This window comes from Protobothrops mucrosquamatus, unplaced genomic scaffold, assembly GCF_001527695.2.
Source record: "Protobothrops mucrosquamatus isolate PMUCROS unplaced genomic scaffold, P.Mucros_1.0 scaffold_257, whole genome shotgun sequence".
NCBI classification, from domain to species: Eukaryota; Metazoa; Chordata; class Lepidosauria; order Squamata; family Viperidae; genus Protobothrops; species Protobothrops mucrosquamatus.
In genome coordinates this window covers 1806216-1818779 of record NW_015386333.1, presented here as the reverse complement: position 1 = coordinate 1818779, position 12564 = coordinate 1806216, and the positions used below count along the sequence as shown (strand labels likewise).

At 36.5% G+C, this 12564-nt stretch overlaps 1 protein-coding gene across 1 annotated transcript in view; it reads left to right on the top strand.

Moving 5' to 3' along the window:
- The window catches only part of ANKRD17 (ankyrin repeat domain 17), an 89312-nt gene that overhangs the window by 66807 nt on the left and 9941 nt on the right, over window positions 1–12564 (top strand). Inside the window, exons 24-29 of the mRNA XM_015831488.1 lie at window positions 428–602; window positions 2127–2574; window positions 3939–4094; window positions 5948–6097; window positions 6608–8271; window positions 11890–12087. Coding sequence (XP_015686974.1) covers window positions 428–602; window positions 2127–2574; window positions 3939–4094; window positions 5948–6097; window positions 6608–8271; window positions 11890–12087 — 2791 coding nt within the window. The remainder of the gene's footprint in view (window positions 1–427; window positions 603–2126; window positions 2575–3938; window positions 4095–5947; window positions 6098–6607; window positions 8272–11889; window positions 12088–12564) is intronic.

Here is a 12564-nt window from a genome sequence, read left to right as displayed (position 1 = left end):
ACACTTTGTTCAGAGCTTTCTGACTATCTAACTATACAGTGGTGTTAAAAGTTTGTGAACCCTTTTGAATTTTCAATATTTCTGCACAAATATGACCTAAAATGTGATCTATTCTTCAAACAAATCCTAAAAGTAGAGGACCCAATTAATTAAATGAGTCAACCTGTATCATAAATCAATCAGCTTTAGAGAAGCTTCTATTTTTTCAGCTTATCTGCCTATCTTTCTCAGCATACACACACCTAATATGAACATAAGGGACTACATAATTAATCTATATTGATAATAATTGAAAGCTATTGAAATGGGTATACATGTGTATGTTTCTTACTATCTCTGTTTCAAGCTCTGAACCAATCTTATCTGTTCAAGATAGCAGTTTTCTTTTTTGACAGTTCTTCTGATCACTTTCTAATCTAATTTGTAGTTAAGGGAAGAAAGTAGACGGCTAGCACTAGCTGCTAAAAGAGAGAAAAGAAAAGAAAAAAGAAGAAGAAAAAAAGAGGAGCAGAGGAGAAAGCTAGAAGAAATTGAGGCAAAAAACAAAGAAAATTTTGAACTACAAGCTGCTCAAGAAAAGGAAAGAAAACTAAAAGCTGAAGGTATATATTACAGCACTGCTTGTGGGGTAATTATAAGGCTATTGTTGAAGTTGTCTGGTATGGTTGCCACATAAAGTTAGTTTGAAACAGCCAGGAGGTCATCAAATTCCATAGGTTTTTATTTTTCTATCCCCAAAACTTGCAAACTTTATGAAGAATCTCATGAGATTTGTCATTCTCCCATCATTTTTGCCATAGTCCAGTGGATGCCATCTGCAGGAGTCTTCACAGGCTACAGTGCGTATAGGCACTTTAGCTGTTGAGGCTTAAAGGCTTTAGAGCAGGGATGTCAAATTCTCAACGTCACGTGACGTGTCGCGACATATTGCGACTTTTCTCCCATTGCTGGCAATGGGGTGGGCGCGATTTTGATGTGATGCATCCGGATGGCAGTTTGACACCCCTGCTTTAGAGGATGAAGAAGAGGATTTAGTGGTCTGTATAAAGGAAGAAGGTGGTAACTATAGTATTAGAGTTACCATGCCTTTTATTCCTTTTAAAACAATGTCTACTCTTAAGCATCAGTTAAGTAACAAATTGCTTATTTTAAATCATAATTAAATCCTATCTTCATTAAATTACATCAATATTATTAATTAATGTTGTTGTTAGTTACGAAGTCGTGTCCAACCCATCGCGACCCCATGGACAACGTTCTTCCTGGCCTTCCTGTCCTCTACCATCTTCTGGAGTCCATTTAAGCTCACGCCTACTGCTTCAGTGACTCCATCCAGCCACCTCATTCTCTGTCGTCCCCTTCTTCTGTTGCCCTCCATCTTTCCCAGCATTAGGCTCTTCTCCAATGAGTCCTTCCTTCTCATTAGGTGGCCAAAGTACTTGAGTTTCAACTTCAGGATCAGGCCTTCTAAAGAGCAGTCAGGGTTGATCTCCTCTAGGACTGACCAGTTTGATCGCCTTGCAGTCCAGGGGATTAATTAATAAAGCTATTCAATTAAAGCAAATTCCATACTATAAATTAATAGATATTTTATGTAAATGCATATTCTTACTTTTAAGTTTGTATTTATAAATCATAAATCTGTATGCATTTCCATTTTTAATCAATTGAAAAGATTAAAGTGATTTTTGCAAAGAACTGGTGTTCAATTTTTGGAATTGTTCTTGAGTTTAACATTAATGAAATCTAAAAACCCCCACTTGATAATTTAAGTGCATTTTTAAAATTCTCATGCACTTTTTAAAGAGTTTTTGTTTTTAAATAGGACTTTTTGTAAAGTACTATAAAGGAAGCTTGTCCATTAGCTCTCTAAATTCAGTTGTTCTTTTCGCTAAAATTTGTAAATTAGGTTTGTGATCAAATCCTCAGCTTTTAGAGGTGGAACTCTTATTTATATGTTCACACATCATCCTATTTATTAATAAATAGGTATTGGGAATCATGATATTATAATGGGATCTAAGATCTCCATAAAATGATTTGCATAGAAATATGTGGATCAAATACTATGATAGATATGTCAGGAATGCTTGGGCTTCAATCATGTTCTTTTGTTTGTCAATTAGAAGAGCCAGGAGTCCCAACAGAACCCCCCAGTGCTACCACAACCACTACTATAGGTATATCTGCAACATGGACACTTTTGGCAGGTTCCCATGGGAAAAGAAGTAATAATGTTACTACAAGCAACTCTAAGAGAAAAAGCAGGAAAAGTAAAATCAGCCAAGATACGGTTCAGATAATATTTGATGATCAGCTTCCAATCTCATATTCTCAACCAGACAAAATAAATGGTGAATCGAAAAGCAGCAGTACAAGTGAAAGTGGTGACAGTGACAACATGAGGATTTCCAGCTGTAGTGATGAAAGCAGCAATAGTAATAACAGCCACAAAAGTGATAGCAATTCATCCACAGCAGTCAGTAATGATCAGAACAGCAAGAAGCAGCCAGCAGTGCTTGTTACATTCCCCAAAGAAGAGCGAAAATCAATGTCTAGCAAATCTCCACTCAAGTAAGGTTCTGTGGGTTTTATTGCCAAAACGACTGATAAATCTTAATTGTGCTCTAACCACTCTGCTTTTTTTGTTGGCTTGTATTTTCTTTTCCTTTTGTTCCTTTATTGATTAATAATGTGCAGTGTTTATTACAATATTTCCGCTGCCTTTCTACCAAATAAACTATTTAAGGATAGTGTAAGTGCATTCTCAGAATCCTAGAAAGAAGAAACTTGGAAAACAAGGGCCAGATGACATTTCAACCTTCAGTGAGGTTTCAGACAAGCTATTAGCAAATCTGTGAGAGAGGTTCAAACAGCTCACAAAGACTCTGTCTTAGTGCGTTCACTAACAAAGGAGGGATAGTTATAATTAAAACTGATTAGTGAGGCTGTGTGTGAATTGATCTTCCTTGAACAGATGATCAGTTAATGTAGAAGAAACATAATTAGGGATATAAAAAGCACTACAAAGTGCTTATTGTTCTATTTCAGAACAACTCCCTTTGTCCACATAGAAATAAAAATTATCCTAATAATCAAAGGCCAGGTTACAAGTAGGTTAAAGCAATATTTAGATTCTAGCTTTTATTTCATATATATATATCCATTTCAGGATTTCTGAGAGGAATCTTCTGTCTTGAAGGAGCATATTTTCTAACAAACAATAGCTTAATTCTAAAAGTAGACTAGACAGTGTGACCTGTTGGACTATCTTTCAGAGAAAAATAGTGTAGTGTGACGTGATCAGAATGAACACTATTTAGAATATATAAGAGAATATGTCATAACTAGAAAAATAATTATAGTGGCCATTGAATTTTGATAATAAGTGTTTGCTTATCTAAATAGATATGACCATAGGTGGGCAAATAAGCAGTGGGAGGAGGAGTGACTTCCAACTTCCTCTGCCTTTCCTATTGATTTTGGGATAAACACAACAGAGGCTTAGTGGTATATAAATTGTAGATCTCATTAAATGGAAATTATTGGATTTGTTTTGACCCTTGAGTGCAAAGCAAATTTCAATTTGTAGGAAGCATTAAACAGAAAAATTAAAGGTTGTTTATATCATGTGATGCAGTTTGCTTTGGCATAGCCGTTATATATTGTTGTATTTTTCTGTATATCTGAGGTATACAAATGGTTAAGTATCATATGCTTTAACTGCTGTTAAATAAATATGTGTTTTGTAACTGAAAATCAGTCATTTTAATATGTCATAGATTTATTTAGAGCAGACCTCTGGATATCAGTAGGTTATCAATAGAATATTTTATTCTCTTGTATTATTTGTCTTAATATTTATATGATAGAGATTATGTTAACACACAGGTATTTTTTCTCTCTCTTCTATGTCTTTCTCCCATTTTACTTGAAAGGTTATCAGAGGTTATTGGGGAAGCACCTGCTAATTCCTTATCTACTTGCACAAAGTCTTGTCCATCACCTCTCTCTTCTCCTAATGGAAAAATCAGCTTAGCTAGTCCTAAACGTGGTCAGAAGAGAGAAGAAGGATGGAAAGAAGTTGTAAGAAGGCAAGCTAAATTTTATATTATAGCAAATTTCCATTTTTCTTCCTGTCTGCTTTGGAAAATGTATTTTAACCTTGCTTAATCCTGCCAACCAAATTAGTGAGTATATAGTAGTTACATTCCTAATTTTAACAGTTTCTCAAAAGGATTGCTGTAAAATATATTCACATATATATATCTGAGAAACAAAATGCAAATTCATGTAATAATACTAATACTAATAATAATAATGTTGGAAGGGACCTTGGAGGTCATCTAGTCCAACCCTCTGCTCAGGCAGGAAACCCTATAGTATTTCTGACAAATGGCTGTCCAGTCTCTTCTTAAAAACTTCCAGTGCTTGAGCATTCACCGCTTCTGGAGGCAGGTTGTTCCACTGGTCAATTGTTCTAACTATCAGGAAGTTTCTCCTTAGTTCTAGGTTGCTTCTCTCCTTGATTAGTTTCCATCCGTTGCTTCTTGTCCTGCCTTCAGGTGCTTTGGAGAATAGCTTGACTCCCTCTTCTTTGTGGCAGCCCCTGAGATATTGGAACACTGCTATCATGTCCCCCCTCGTCCTTCTCTTCATTAAACTAGACCAGGGGTAGGCAACCTTGGCTCTTTTTTGACTTGCCTATCCCTGAACTAGACATACCCAATTCCAGCAACTGTTCCTTATATGTTTTAGCCTTCAGTTGTATGATGACACTTTCTGTCAGACTACATCACTTTCATACCTAAAATATCTAATAAAATGATTTACTACTTTATTTAATTTGAAGTTTGCTAACACTTTTGTATTATTTTAATGATGTAAAATGGCATATAGATGTTATCAATATGTAATAAAGACTTCCTGAATATATGACATACCCTGCATATACTTCCTAGTTGACAAGATGCTGATAACAGTATATTGGCTTGCAGGGTTGCCTCTTAATGAAAGATCCTAACTCGCATAGATTAACCTGACAATACCTAGAATAAAATTGTCCTTTGGTTACACTTGTGACATTCGGTTAAATGCCCCAAAGTGAGCAGAATATGCTGCATATGCATATGAATATGATTAACTCTGGTAACCTTAACCTTAGCTGATGACCTAAATGATTTGCAATGAATGTTAGGTTATGTGATATAATGAAGAGCATAGAACTAAAAATTAATATATCAAAGACCAAAGTAACTGTTTGACTTGGAAATTGGACTAAATATTTCCAAACGTCATAAATGGTGAAAAACTAGAGCAAGTAGATGAATCTATGTACCTTGATAGAATATTTAAGAAAACTGGGTAAATGGCTAGACAATTTGTGACATATTTTAACGCTGATGATACAGTGGTAAGTTATGTGTGGCCTATTGCAAGAAATGATTGTTGAAAGCAGCAAAATAATTTCACATAAGAGCACTGTTATATGAAAATGAGAATTTGGGATGTTAGGAGAAACAAAATGAATTGAATGCAAAGAGTATTAAATAAATTAAATTACTTTTTGCTCTGTTTCAATTTGCTTTTCTTATATCATGCCTTTAATTTTTTGGCTGTTCCTTATTCCTTTTCTGCATTTAGCACAATGTTGCTGACTTAGTATGAAAATAGTGAATGGCTATTCAAGTAATTTCTCATTAAACATATTCTCAGTATTAACGGAGTAGAATAGTATATTTTTGCACTTAGGAGCTGACCAGAAATTTCTTAGTGTAAAAATGCCTTTCCAACTTTCTAAGTAATCATCTTTGATTTAAAACATCAGTAATTTTATGGCATGACTTTCATGTCAGAGTGTACAGTTTTTGGAAAACAAAACATAATCTTGCTTTATAGTATCTTAAGTTTGCTGTTATTTTTGATTTTCCTGTTCATTTGTTTTTAGATCAAAGAAAGTTTCTGTTCTATCAACTGTTATTTCCAGAGTAATTGGAAGAGGTGGTTGTAACATCAATGCTATCAGAGAATTTACAGGAGCACACATAGATATTGACAAACAGAAAGATAAAACAGGAGACAGAATCATAACAATAAGGTAAACCCAGGCACTACATATTTCATTTCTAATAATTTACTTGGTCTTATTTCTGTACTTAGTTTTAAAAACCTCAGATGGGCCCTTGTTAAGGGACAGATTTCAGCCAAAAATATTACAGTGCATTCTTACCTTCTTATTGGAAACCTCCTGCCAAGAATTCTAGTTAGACAGATAGCTGTGCTTTCCTGTAAGATATGAGAGATTCAGGGAGCACATTTCATTCTCCCATTTCAGTTTTTCCTTAATTTTGGCTTTTCATTTTTCCCTGTGTTTTTCTGAGATTGAGCATCTTTTTCTGTATTGCACTTCAGTGTACCTAAGATTTATCTGAGCATAATTTTATTTGTAAATGATTTTTTTATTTATTCAAACCTGGTTGCATTCAACCATTTGAGTTCACAATTAGAGGGGGAATCAACATAAATGTTGCCATAAATAATTAAATTTCCTTTTCTTAAATATCTGATTTTTTTTTAAAAAAAAACTGTCCTCATGCATCTGTTATAGGGGAGGCACAGAATCAACACGACAAGCAACACAACTTATAAATGCTCTGATTAAAGATCCAGATAAAGAAATTGAGGAGCTCATTCCAAAGAATCGTTTGAAAAATTCTGCAGCCTATCCCAAAACAGGAACAACATCACATGCCACCACTACAACAGTTCAGAATTCTGTAGCTGGGAACAAAGTCACCACTGCAGCAGTATCATCGTCGTCATCTCAGATTGCTACAGCAGTCTCTGTGCCTGCAATTTCATCAGCATGTACCCATAAATCAGTGAAGAATCCCATGAATAATGTTAGACCTGGATTTCCAGTTTCTCTACCATTAGCCTATCCTCCTCCCCAATTTGCACATGCATTGCTTGCTGCTCAGACATTCCAACAAATTCGCCCACCAAGGTTGCCCATGACCCATTTTGGAGGAACTTTCCCACCAGCTCAATCTACTTGGGGTCCTTTCCCTGTTAGACCTCTGAGCCCTGCAAGAGCAACTAACTCACCTAAGTCTCACACCGTGCCTCGTCATAACAATCAAAACAGCAGTGGTTGTCAGGTGAATTCTGTGGGTTCCTTGACTTCTTGTTCAACAGCTACCACAAGCTCAGCGGTGTCTACTGTGCCTGTTTCTTCTGCAAATGGCAATCCCAGTTCTCCCTCAGTGAGAAGGCAACTATTTGTCACTGTGGTGAAACCATCCAGCACTACCACAACAGTTTCAACCACAGCAAGCAACAACAGCACAACACCAACAAATGTCATATATCCTTTTCCTATAGCCAAAGAGCAATATCCAGTTTCATCCACTTCCTCCCCTTCACCACCAGTCCAGTCAGCAAAGATTTCTAGAAATAGTCCTTCAGAATGTACAAGAAACTCTCCAAACAAAAGGGTGTTATCGTCTGACCAGGAAATAGGTAGTTCACCAGTTGCAGAAACGGAAAATTTGGCCAATAATAGGCAGTCAAATAGTAGTTCTGTTGGCATTCCTTCAGAACATCTGGGTCAGCCACAGTCTCTTGGGCCTCTTTCTCCAGAAACAAGACCACCTTTACAGCCTCAGGTTCCAATACAAGATCCTCGTATGGTTGTACCTCCAAATTTAACTGCAGTGAGTTCTTCTGCCCCAATAGTTACTCCTGCTAATGCTTCAGTGAACTCTCCAGCAAACTATATTTTGCCTCAGGCATCAGTAGGATCAATTCAGTCTTCTGCTCCAACTAAAATAGAAAATGCCTCTGTCAGGCTACCTTCCCATAGAACCAATCCTGTACACAAGAATTCAGCTCCTCTTCAGAATTCTGCAGTTCCAGTCCTTAATATCAGCCACATAAAAAGACCCCACAGTGTTCCTTCTTCAGTGCAAGTTCCTTCCTTAACTACTCAGAGTGTTTCTCAAAATTCAGTCCTTCCCACAAATAAATCCATGGCTACCAATTTCAGTGCTGCTTTACCATTTGGACCATTTAGCACACTATTTGAGAATAACCCTCCCTCAGCTCATGCATTTTGGGGTGGTTCTATCTTGTCATCTCAGACAACGCCGGAATCTATTTTGTCTGGAAAGTCTTCATTTCTGTCAAATTTAGATCCATTACATCAGTTAGATACTTCCAAAGCCCCAGGGTTTAGACCTCCACTGCAGAGACCAGCTCCAAGTCCCTCAGGTAAATATGAGATCCACCTCTTTCCTTATTTCATATGTGCAGTATTACTCTCTAATGTTTTTATTATTGGACTGCAGACTGATTGGTGTAAAATTGTATCTTTCTGCTGAATAATGGGATCATATTCTAGCTGTGCATGCAAATAAGCAAGCTCATTTTTTAAAAGATTTAGCTATAAAATGGAGCATGAGATAAATATAACTGCAAAAGGGTTTTATCTGTTTACTCATCTTAAAATCTGCTAATCTTAAAAATGTGAATTATTATTGATCACTAAGTTATATTTCTTGAATATGTTTACTTCCCCAGAAAGATTTCACCCAACAGTCATGCTGTTTTAACAGCCAAAATACATGAATAATATTGTAAATCATTATCTAAAGCTTATGTATTTAATAAATTTCAATTTGTAAATGTGCTATTACTTCAAATATAGGGAAAATCAGTAACAAGACATAGTAATTATAATTAGATTTATGAAAAACACAGTTTGAAACATTGTGAGATCTCATAGCTGTACAGGGAATTTGAAAAAAACAAACCTTAGTGATATTGGCAAAACATTATTGATAATATAGATTGATCTTGTTTGAACCAATAGATCAGTCCACCCCAGGGAGCTAATGACCCTGATGGATTCAGAGGGAACCTGAGGTTTTCCTGGGGATTTGGTGGACCATTTGACTGAGACATCAGCTCTACCTGTCAGGGATCTTATATGTGGTTGATTCTTTGCAGTTTTTCCTATGTATTGATCTCAGGGGTCAGCCTAGTTTTCCAAGGAATTCTGGGAAATGAAATAACAGAACAGATGCTAGACAGCCATTGAAAAAAAAAGATGAAGAGTGTTTCTGACTACTACCATTTGACAGCTAACATTAAAGTTTACATTGTGATGATAAGATTGGTAGAAATAACTACAGTTCTGCTCTTATTGCATCTCCAGATAACAGCTAGTAGCTCTATTTAAAGTGACAATTGCTGGGGAGGAAAGGCCCATGTGAACATCTACAAGTCTACTTTAGGAATGTGTTAGATACCCTATAAATAAAATCACTTGGATACATACTGAATTAGATTTGGACTGTGCATGTGCATTTAAGTTGATTGAGGCATAGTCTTGTCCTGTCCTATTAACTGGAAAGGGTTTGATTCTCTGACTATTAAGGAAGTTCACAGGGTCCATTGGATTGTTAACCTAGATACCAGTTTGTTGAATCTGTATCCTTCCTGGTTGGCAGTGAAATCATCCTTGAGGGAGGAAGTGGTTCCATTTGCCTTAAAGGGGACAATAGTGCACCATCACCTCAAGAAGCCATTACCAATCCAGCAATTCTGGACAAGTTACACCTACGTCTCTGACTCGTTTTTAAGAAAAGTGATTGAGAAGGTGACATAGTTGCAGCTTCGGATGACCTCAAAAAAAGCAGATGATCTGGATCCATTTAAACCAGTTTCAGGCTAGGGTGTGGTCCAGAGATGGCATTGATTGCACTGATTGTTTGTGGCAGAGCCAGTATGGCAGTAGTAGAGCCATCCTGGTTCTTGATTTCTCAGCAGCCTTTGATACCATCATTTTTAACTTTCTCAACCAACTATGGAGTTGAAAATGATAGACTGTGCTGCAGTAGTTCTCCTTTCACCATGTCAGGGGTGAAGAGGTCGAGCCTGAAGCGCCTGGTTGATGGATTGCCACCTGTTCTGTTTAACATCTATATGAGGCTGCTGAGTGAAGTCATCTTCTAGTACAGGAATAGGCATCATCATTATATGAATGATACTGAGGTTTATAATTCAACCTCTGGTTAACAAAACTGAAAGCTAGGGGTTTATGGTTCCTCTACTGTTGAGTATTTATTATCTTTAATTAAAGGTAATTTTTTTAAAGATTAGGCGCCTCTAATCTTGTGTCTGTAGTTGTTGGATCTGGAATGTGTTGGTATAATTTTAGGGGCAAAGCAGATACCTGAGTTTGATGCAGAATCTATTTCCCATGTTATATCATTGTCCTGTTGTTGTTGTTTATGAAAATCTTCAGTCTCATTTCAGTTTGGGTGGTTGTCTGTATTCGAGATGGATATGCAACACGGTGCCTAATAGTATATGGCAATGACTTTGGGAGACTGAAGGAAGAGCCATAGACTAAATAGTGGTCAGACAAGTGGCAGCTGAACCCTCAAAACAAATGGGGGTGTGACAAACACCTCAGAAGGGACCCTCTTTAATTTCTTGGACTATAAAGGCAACAGGAGAGAGAGATGTACTTTCAGATTTATAAGATTCTGTTAATACAAGATTCTGTAAAGGTAGAGCTAGTACTTCTGAGTATGCTTCTTGTCTGGATTACTCGCAAAGCTGACGGTGCCTGAGAAGATGCAGTGCTATTGCACATTATGGTGATAGTTTATTAAGTAATGCATTTACATGAAGCTATAGCTGTGAGCTATAAGTGGCAGCCAATAGTAGTCTGTTGTTCTGTCTTGGTAGTCTGCTTTTAGTTGTTTCACCCTCAGAACTGATCTGGCCGTATTAATTAGTCTGTTGATCTTATAAGGAGGGTAGTTCTATCTCCTGATGTCTGGTTTAATTCCATTAGTTGAGTATCTCTGTATAATGGGTCAGAAGATACATGATTATATTGTAAAGCCTGGTTATCTATATAAATAAAAATGTAAATGTTCATTTGTTCAAAATCTTAAATCTCCGAAAGTTCTTCACCGATTGCTTTGAAATTTTGACACAACATTGGATTCGAATACGCATGTGTTTTTATATACCTAAACCTACTATTATATAGATGTCACACCTGTGACAGGTAAAACATGTTTTTTTTAAAAAAAAACAGCGCCATCTGTTGGACGTAAAAGCAACACACTTCTTTTCCATTTAACCAGACTGAGCCACAGCAACGCGTGGCCGGGTACAGCTAGTACATGATAGATATAATGGTCTGTTCTGGATGGAAGCTGGAAACCTGTAGTTTATTTGTTCATTGTATAGTTTTACCAAACTTTATGTGTATGTGTTTGTCTGTTTGTTTGGCAAATTTGTATAGTCACCCATCTGCCAAAAAGAGCTTTATCAAAAAAAAGGGGACTTGTTCTGTAGTTAGATCAAAGTGAGATTGATGGGATGGAAGTTTTTGAGATCATGATGGAATTTGATTATTCATTTCAATGACTCTTGTTGATGAAATTATCATAAATGACACTTATGTATAACTCTACATAAGCGGTTAACTTCAGGGAGTAAGAGTACAGAATACATTGTCAGCCATAAAGATTTTGACACACTTTAACAACTAAAATTAACACTGTTCTGTTCTATGATTCCTCAGTTTGCAAAGCAAAGGTATATTTGCTTAGAAGTTTTAGAAAGTGAAATCTGATTGGTTTTTTTTTATTAGTGACATATTTTGATATGTAAGTAGAAAGATTATGTTGTTATCTTTTTGATATGTGGGTAAACTGATTTGGTATATATCAAAGTAAAAAAATTCATAAAGTGGAATATTAGTATTATTAACATTATTGTATACGCAGATTATGTTTTGCCAATATCAGCATTCATGCACCATTGTTCTTCTTAGAAAGTGATGTTTTGCATATAATTTTACAGGTATTGTTGGTTTGGATTCACCTTATGGTTCTGTTACACCTCCTTCTGCACATTTGGGTAACTTTGCCTCAAATCTTTCAAGTGGCCAAGTATATGCATCAGGAACTGCTCTTGGTGGAGCACCAACAGCTGCTAATTTTAATAGACAGCATTTTTCCCCACTCAACTTACTGCCTCCATGTTCCTCTGCATCAAATGGTGAGGGTTTTATTGCATTCTTTAATAGCATAATCAAATTTCTTAACTTAGAGAAGAGTAGAATACTCTATTAGGATATTAGCTGCAGTTCAGTTTTAATAACAACCCAAGAAATATTTTTAAGTTATTTTATTCAGATAAGCTGAGTACTAGAATATGATTGTAGAGTTTGCAAAACTGCACTATGATACAAGTCTCTCCAGTGATTACTTCTTTGTATATTTGCCTTATGGCATATGTCATAAAAGTTACAAGCTGTTGCTTCAGAATTATATCCTCTGGTATCAGAATTTATCTGTTTGCAACTGTTATTTAATGTTTAAGTCAGGCATGTCCAAAGTCCGGCCCGCGGGCCATTTGCGGCCCGCGGCCCGGTTTAATCCGGCCCTCGAACAGCCCTCCCTGCGGTATGTAAATGCGGCCCTCCCACGGCCCTCCGGCAAGTCCCATGAGAGAGAGAGAGAGAGAGAGAGAGAG